The 8,599-nt window shown below is 44.4% G+C and overlaps 1 protein-coding gene across 2 annotated transcripts; it reads left to right on the forward strand.

The window, feature by feature from the left end:
* Positions 1 to 216: 216 nt before the first annotated feature.
* On the forward strand, positions 217 to 8,291 carry LOC136330904 (transmembrane protein 14C). Of its 2 annotated transcripts, none has more exons than XM_066268481.1 (6): positions 217 to 344; positions 1,295 to 1,378; positions 1,688 to 1,764; positions 2,930 to 3,031; positions 6,788 to 6,875; positions 7,782 to 8,291. In XM_066268481.1, the coding sequence occupies exons 2-6, from the start codon at positions 1,356 to 1,358 to the stop codon at positions 7,837 to 7,839; spliced, it is 348 nt and encodes a 115-aa protein (XP_066124578.1). In that variant the 5' UTR covers positions 217 to 344; positions 1,295 to 1,355; the 3' UTR covers positions 7,840 to 8,291. The 2 variants fall into 2 exon arrangements, with proteins under 2 accessions (XP_066124578.1, XP_066124579.1); XM_066268482.1 differs by having other exon boundaries at positions 231 to 344; positions 1,309 to 1,378.
* Positions 8,292 to 8,599: the final 308 nt, after the last annotated feature.

Raw genomic sequence — 8,599 nt, forward strand, 5'->3', positions numbered from 1 at the left:
ACCCAATTTGAACTCTCCGAGCCAGGTCTGGATGGGACCGAGGACCGAGACCCCTGCATGCCCCCACCCGCAGCCCGACACCGGACTCAAGTCCCGGCCCCGCCCCCAAGTCCCGGGCCCGCCCCCAAGTCCCCGCCCCGCCCCCAAGCCCCGGGCCCGCCCCCAAGTCCCCGCCCCGCCCCCAAGCCCCCGCCCCACCCCCAAGTCCCCGCCCCGGCCCTGGCCGCGCCTCTCGTTCTACTCTTCTCCACGCCCGCATTGCTTCCGGGACGCGGAGCGCGCGTTGCGGCATTTCCGGCGCGGATTCCCGTGCGGCGTTGCGGATCTTTGGGAAGTTGGTTCGGGTACGTAGAAATGGCTATTCTGTGCCCGTTTTTGACTTTTTGGAATTGTGTAAGAGGCTTTGCAGCTGCGTGCTCTTCGTCCCCGGGGCCCAGGGCGGGGGCTTCAGGCCGCACTGTAGTTGCTTTTCCTCACAATAAGTTTTGGATCTTGCGGAAGCCTACAGCACTTGAGGCGGAGCACCTAGTTGCTGTTCAGACTCCCAGAACTTTTATTGCTTTATTTACCTAAAAACCTCAGTAACTCAAATGCAGCTTTGAATGATGGGTCGGGATTCCAGGCCCCTTCTTTTTATACACATTAAATAGTTGAAATCAGTGTTGCCTTCTGTCATGGCCTCACTGGATATCACATATACTTCTTTAAGAAATGAAGGATTGCTTTAACAAGGACGTGTGTAGTGTTGTAATTATGACATATTTTACTCTGCGTTTCCCCTCCCAAGAGCTGTGAGTTGGGTGCAAAAGTAGATAACCGCTTTCAAGTTTTACAAACGCTAGGTATTGAAGTAGTTTGATTCTTTGAGCAAAGGCGGAAATCGGCACCCTTCTCCCCTAAAAGAGGCAATTAAAATAGGTGAATTAAGGGCGCAAAGGATACTGCTTTCGATTCAGTAATACTTGTTTAACTGTTGAAAAGGTTAGCTCACAACCTTTGCATAGGTGGTCAGTGAGGTTTGCCGTTTCCTGGAGGCCTCCGTTATTAGACTTTAAGTTATTACAAAAATAATTGGTTCAGCACCTTTCTGTATTATTCCAGTTAATGCATACGACAGCCCCCAGCAGTGTGTACCATTGTTCTTCTCATGGTACAATGAAGGAAACCGAGGCTTGGGGAGGCTGGATAAAGGGCCATTACTTTTTAGCTACGAAGGGGGGGGGGGTACAGCTGGGACTTGGACACACTTCTTTCTGACGTTGAACAGTTGTGCTACTAATCACCTGTGATTCAGCCTCTCCTCTGCAGGCACCCACCTGGTGTAGGCTGCTGTCTGGACAGAGTGAGAAAGAGCAATGCAGAAGGACTCCGGCCCACTGTAAGTGCACGGTGAATGGGAGTGCAGCAGCCAGGATTTTCTCAAGACCATAGTTGTCCCCCATCTGAGAAGGGCTCTAAGAGTGGACTGCTGGGCAGTACTGGGTGCAGGAGGATGGATATGCAGGTCAGGGTTTGAGTGCCAGCTCTGCCTCTCACTGGGTAGGCAGGGCATCTCACCTCTGGGCTTTATTTTCATTTCTGCCGTGCTAGAATTTTTCTGTAATGATGACCTTTAAGTTTTATGACTGTGGGGTTTTGTTTGTTTTCTTAAACATGGTTGGTACTGATTCCTTACTTTTGTTTTCAGAGTGCCTTTACATTGGATTGGCTTTGGCTATGCAGCACTGGTTGCCTCTGGTGGGATCTTTGGCTATGCAAAAGCAGGTATAGTTTGTAGTTCCTTATCCTCTTAAGATCTTCACATTATTCCTGGTGAGCATGAGTCCCCAGGGTCCCCAAAGTGCTATCTTTTTTGAAGGAAGTGTGCTGTAGACCCTCTGGTTTGAGTTCAGGCTTATTATCAGTCCTGTGGCAATTCCTGTAGTAACTCCTCCTACAGTGGCTCTCCCTGCACTTGCCTTTGGGTTATCTGGCAAAGCTAAGCCAGGCTTCTTAGCAAATCATTTGTTTTTGCTTCTTTATCTAAACATACTGGGCAGGGGTGGTAGTAGATTGTTACTATATATCATCAACTGCCACACCTCAAACTTGGCCCCAGAGGGTCATCTCTGTGCTCTTTTCTCTAAGTAGTAGGAAACCTCTAGTCTTTACATACTAATTTTTTGTCTCCTCTTTCAATTAGGCAGGGGGTGTCAAGAAAGCCTGCCTGTTTCTGCTGCTGTCCTTTTTATCTGCACACCAGAATTCATAGTAGTCTTTATATCTTTTTTTTAACTTACCCAATTTCCCTTCCTTTTGGGATTTGCCTAAGGCCTGTCCATATTAACAGGTAAATCAGGCATGTTTAAGAGCTCTATTTCTTCTTCTCTCTCTTTTTTTTAACATCAATATGTTTTTTATTTGAGATACAAAAATGAAAATTGCTGAGTTAGCAAACATTTTCCAGTCTGCTGCAATACTGCCACCGTGTACAAAAGATCTGAAGATGTGTGCACACATAAAAATACAATATGCGTTACCTGTGTGTAGTACATATGTGTAAAACATGGCACTCAGATGTGATATGGAATTGATTTCAGGGGTGCAGACAGCAAATACAAAGGCATGGTTTTTCTTTTAAAAAAACAACATAAAAGCAATGCGTGAATTGACCCCAAATTGCCATAATTTTTTGTTCTTAGGTGAAAGTACCCTCCTGATTAGAGGAGAAAGGAATGGTGTGGTATGACCCTACTTCTCTGAGAATTCTACCAGAGCTATTTAGCAAACTCCTCAAAACATTTTTTTTTTTTTAATTTAGACCTTGGTTGTGAATTGTGTTGAGAGTGCTCTTTGCTATTTTCCTCTGTCGGAAGGGAAATCTGGTGGATTCTGTTAAGGAAATGAGTGTCTGAAATTACAATACAGGCGTGTGTTTGCTTTCCTCCAGGTAGTGTCCCATCCCTGGTTGCTGGGCTCCTCTTTGGTGGTTTTGCAGGCCTGGGTGCTTATCAGCTGTCTCAGGACCCGAAGAACATTTGGGTTTTCCTAGGTATGTCAGCTGCACTCTCTCCCTAGGCGATTGTCTATCCAGCATGCTCCACCAGAGGTCTTTTGGTTGGTGGGATGTGTCAGGTTCTTCACATTGAGACAGTTTTGTTGCCTCTGCCAAGTCCTGGGGGCGGGGCTGGGGGGGGGGGGCTCCGTTGTGCTGGTTTCTGCTGATTTTTTTTGTATAGAGTATGTAAAGATTTTCATACCTCATAAATTTTCTTTTTTTTCTTTTTAATGTGAGAAGAGGGAAGATAGACAGATTACCACATGTGCTGTGACCGGGATCCACCTGGCTACCCCCGTCTGGGGTCAATTCTCGAATCAGCGTAGCTATCCTCAGCAACCAGTGCCAACGCTCGAACCAGTCGACTGCGGGAGGGGTGGAGAAGCAGATGGGTGCTTCTCCTGTGTGCCCTGACTGGGGATTCAACCTGGGACATCTGCATTCTGGGCCAATGCTCTATCCCTGAGCCAACTGGCCAGGGCCACATACCTTGTGAATTTAGATTTACCCAGTGAAATTAGTATTAAACTTGTATAGGGCAAATGTATATCTCTTAACCATTGTGATTGCCTACTAAAGACTGTCTGCTTGAGCAGCACTAAAGGACTGTGTGTTAGGTTTTCATCAATATTGCATTTTCCCTATTTTTCAAGTCATTAGCCCTTTAATAGTAAGCTAAACATGTAAGACATAGGCCTTGTCTTTAAGGAGCCTATACTTTAATTGGGGACATAAAAAGTGACTTTGTGGGACTGTTGAAGCACCCTGTGAGCGGCACAGGTAGTGAGGAGTGCAGGGTAGGGAAGGTTACTTCTTAACAGGGTGGCTTTTGGTATGTTTTTATTGAGCCCTCCGCATGTGTCATCCTGCTAGGAGTGTGGGTTCCTCATTGTCTCCACAAACCCCCAGAGTGAGGGAAGGTGCAGTTCTGGCCCTTACACATATGCTGGGAGAACACGAATGGTACCAGAGTAGTTTGTACAAGAGTGCCTGGGCTGGGAAGGGGAATCAGCGGCTGACTTGGGGTGTGCCTAGGAAGGAGGAGGTGCCAGCTGTATGCTCTGCCTAACAGCTCCCTCTCTTAAGCTCCAGAGTGACTTTCAGACCTATTTCCCATTTGTGATCTGGTTTCTTCACTCCAGCAAATGACCCTCATTGCCTTAAAGGAAAAACAGCACCGTCACATGGGAACTCCCAAGTTTCATTTCATTGACCTCCAGTTCTTCCTTGTTCTACCTTTCTCCTCTCCAAGGCCAGTCCTTTCATCCTGGCTTAGTGTCTCCTCCCATACCTTCTGGGAGCTTTATAATGTTACTGATCTCCTGTCTTACTTGTTGTAGTCCACCTCTGACATGGATTCCTCTTAATGATGTTCAAATATGTTCATCTCGCCCACTAAAAAAAAGGATATGTTGTGACCCTACTTCCTTCTCCTGTTGTTGCTATTTTTCCCTTTCAGAAGCTGCTTTTGAAAAAAATTCATTATGGCCAGAGCTGGGTTGCTCAGTGGATAGAGGGCTGGCCCAGCGTGCAGATATTCCATGTTCGATCCCTAGTCAGAACACACATGAAAAGCGACCATCTGCTTCTCTCCCCCACTTCTCTCTCTTCCCCTCGCAGCCAATGGCTCGATTGGTTTAAGCATCAGCCCCAGCACTAAGGATAGCTCAGCTGATCAGAGCGTTGGCCTCAGGCACTGAGGATAGCTTGGTTGATTTGAGTATCAGTCATAGACAAGGGTTGCTGGGTAGATTCTAGTCGGGGCACATGCAAGAGTCTGTATATTTCCTTCTCTCACTTAAAAGAAAAAAAAAATCATTGTACTCATTTCCATACCTCTCATACATTTTTTTCCTTTTTTTATCTCATACATTTTTGACACACACACTTCACTCTCCTTTTCTGTCCCCTTTGTCATGGAAATACATAGCTCTCCTAAGGCTACCAATGACCTGCATTTTTCACAATCCATTGTACAGTTATTAGTTTTAATTTTATTTGGCCTGTTAGCTGCTGTCAGCACAGTACACCAATCCATTCCTGGTTTTCCTTTTTATTTTCTCATTCTCTTTTGTTGACTTTTTTCTTTTCTTCTTTTTTCTTTTTTTCTTTTTTTGCCATTAGCTATTAAAATGCTTAAGGCCTAGCTTGTATTTTTTATGTTCTTTATACTTTCTCACTTGGCAATGTCATTGAAGTTCAGGCTTAAATTTATCAATACACAAATGACTCGCAAATTTATCTCTCCTACAAGCTTTACTCTTATATATATAGTTGTCTGCTTGAAATCTGTATGTCTCAAAACCTGACTTCCTGTCCTCACACACTGTGTGTCTTCTGGTATGCTCCATCCATTCAGGTCTTGATTGCAATCGTCCCTCCAGCTTACTAACTCAGCAGCAAGTCCTATCAAACTACTTCCAGCATGTACCCTAAATTGTCTCCTTCCCTATCTCACCCCAGTCGTTCCTCTTTTCCCTGCATTCCTTAGGAAGGTTCTTAATTGGCGTCCCTACATACTCCAGTTTCCTCACAGTTCTCCATGGCACAGATTGAATATTTTCAGAATGCAGCTCAGTTTAATATCCTTTAATGTCTTTTCATTGCTCTTAGGATGAAAAGCACTGTCCCTAACATGGTCTTCAAGGCTCTGTATGATCTGGCCTCTCTTCCTCACTAGCCCTGTCTTGATTTATGCACTGTTCTGGTCTTTCACCCACGGGCCTCCTGCCACAAGGCCTTGCTCTACAGGGCCCTGCATATGGTGTTCCCTCTGCTTGGAATGTGCTTTCCTTGCCCTTTAGCCCGTTAGCTTTCAGGTCTCCACGTCCTCAGCAAAGCCTTTCATTATCTCCCTGAATAGGCTAGATCTGTATTTATTGTTACTTATACTGCATTAATTGTTCCTGTAACACAAGTTATACTTTTAAGTTTTTGTGTGATCCTTTCAACTGTTCCATCAAACTTGAAACTTTGTCAGGATAGAGTCCTTTTTAGTGACTGTTGATTTCTGTAGCACCTAGTGCAGTGCATGGCATATAGTTGGGATCTTAACAGATGTTGAATGGGGCCTGACCAGGCAGTGGCACAGTGGATGGAGCGTTGGTCCAGGATCTGAGGACCCAGGTTCAAAACCTGAGGTCACCAACTTGAGTGCAGGCTCACCCCGCTTGAGCGTGGGATCACAGGCATGACCCCATGGTTGCTGGCTTGAAGCCCAAGGTCGCTGGCTTGAGCAAGGCGTTACTCACTCTGCTGGAGTCCCCCGGTCAAAGCACATATGAAAAAGCAATCAATGAACAACTAATGTACGGCAGTTTTGGAGAAAATTAAGAAATTTGTGTGTGAAGAGTGGTAGGAGATGAGGCAGGAAAGGCCACCTGGGCCCTGGGAGGGCCTTACATTCTAGTGTTTGTGCTTAGTCTTACAGAGGGTGTGGTCATGAAGGACCCCGAACTTGGGAGGTATGGGTGGGACTTTCTTTTCTTTTTTTTTTTAGATTTTTATTTATTCATTTTAGAGAGAGGAGACAGAGAGAGAGAGAGACAGAGAAAGAAGGGAGGGAGGAGCAGAAAGCATCAACTCCCATATGTGCCTTGAAAAGGGAAGCCCGGGGTTTCAAACCGGCAACCTCAGTGTTCCAGGTCGATGCTTTTACCCACTGCGCCACCGCAGGTTAGGTCGGGACTTTCTTCACTTTAGTTCGCAGTATAAAATGTCATGATCTTTGCCTCTTTTTCCCTCTATCAGTTACATCTGGAACCCTGGCTGGCATTATGGGAATGAGATTCTACCACTCTGGAAAATTTATGCCTGCGGGCTTAATTGCAGGTGCCAGGTACTCTGTTTTATTGTATTACTGTTCTTCACCGGTTTCTATTTTAGTTTAATACACCCACAGATGAACTTGGCTCAGTATACCTGATGCTGGGTATCAACTCAGGTGATTAAATTATACACAATTAGGCTGCAAAATAGCTGATTTAATGTCAGGGGAAATAAGTATTTACTCATTGTGGCAATAGTTGTGCCCTCACATTTGCTCTCTGGTCCATCCTGGCTCCCTCCTACAGGAAGAAGCCTCAGGGCAGAGCCAATGACTGCAGCTCACTCGGCATGGGTTTCTCTTTCTTTCTCAGTGGTGTGGGTGCCCATTACTGAAAAATTTTGCTGGAGAGGAATTCCATTGAGTCCTGTTTAATTAATATATTTAAATGATTATAACATCCAAACCAGATTTTTTAAAATGTAGTCCTTAAGCATAATAAAGAGACCCTGAAAATAGGGGAAGTTTTAAAGATCAGTTTTGGGAAAGGATTACTTACAACTATGACTTTGGTAATAGTTATGATACTGTCATACAAAATGTTTTATTGTCATTGTAGACCGAGGTCAAGAGCAGTGAAATGGGAGGCTGTAGGCCTGCCATTAGCTAGCCCTGTGACCTTGGGGAAGCCTTGGTCTCTCCAGCTTTCTTTGTTCTCATCTCTGAATTATTGGCAGTTGGATTCGGAGCTCCAGCTCACCTGGACTGTTTGAAGGCCTCAGCACCAGACTGCCCCTTCTCATGTTTTTCCTTTGGTGCTTTCAGGGGTGGAAGTTCCATCATGGCCTACTCTGCCTTGGTACCTGCTCACTATGTAGTGAGGAACCCGCAGAGTCCTAATACTTAAGAAAAAAAAATAATGCCTATTCTGTCTTTACCTGATGTTTTTGTTTATGTGTGTGTATGTTTTTTTAACAGTTTGCTGATGGTCGCCAAAGTTGGAATTAGTGTGTTCAACAGACCCCATCAGTCATAGTCATGACCCAGCTTGGATTCATGAAGAATTTTAAAACTTCTACAATTTTTAGAATATTAAGAGAAATAAATGCAGCATTTTCACACGTTATACTGACATTTTACTTAAAAAAGAAAGATACTAAACTTTGCAGAGAAGAGAAAAGTATAAGTTGTTATTACAACACTATAAGAGGTGGGTAGACTATAAGAGCTTATTATAATACCCTCATATAACTAGATTCCTATATATCAATGTTATTTCTTCTGTGTCTTTACATAAAGTCTCAAGGGGTAAAATGTTAGTATCTATATTGGGGACCCTGAAAACCCACACCCTATTTTAGAGGAACAGTGTGAAAAAAAAAATCTCTTAGATTTAGGATATCTATTCTTTTGCTCATCTTAGAGCATGGACCTATTTTGAATTATGTTAAGTGAATTATCATTGAAAATAAAGTTTACTATAAATAATATTTTCTTTGGTGTCTTTGTTGCTAGAGCTGATCTGGAACATAGAATGAGATGTGAATAGTAGGAAGATAGAGGAAAATGAAAGTTTAAAAAAAATGTTTTATTTAGGGCCTGACCAGGTGGTGTGGATAACGAGTTGGCCTGGGATGGAGAGGACCTAGGTTTGAAACTCCAAGGTTGCTGGCTTGAGCGTAGGCTCATCGGGCTTGAGCACAGGCTCACCAGCTTGAGCACAGGGTCATAGACATGACCCCATGGTCACTGGTTTGAGCAAGGGGTTGCTCACTCTGCTGTAGCCCCCAGGTCAA

The sequence above is a fragment of the Saccopteryx bilineata genome, chromosome 3, assembly GCF_036850765.1.
Source record: "Saccopteryx bilineata isolate mSacBil1 chromosome 3, mSacBil1_pri_phased_curated, whole genome shotgun sequence".
Lineage (NCBI taxonomy): Eukaryota > Metazoa > Chordata > Mammalia > Chiroptera > Emballonuridae > Saccopteryx > Saccopteryx bilineata.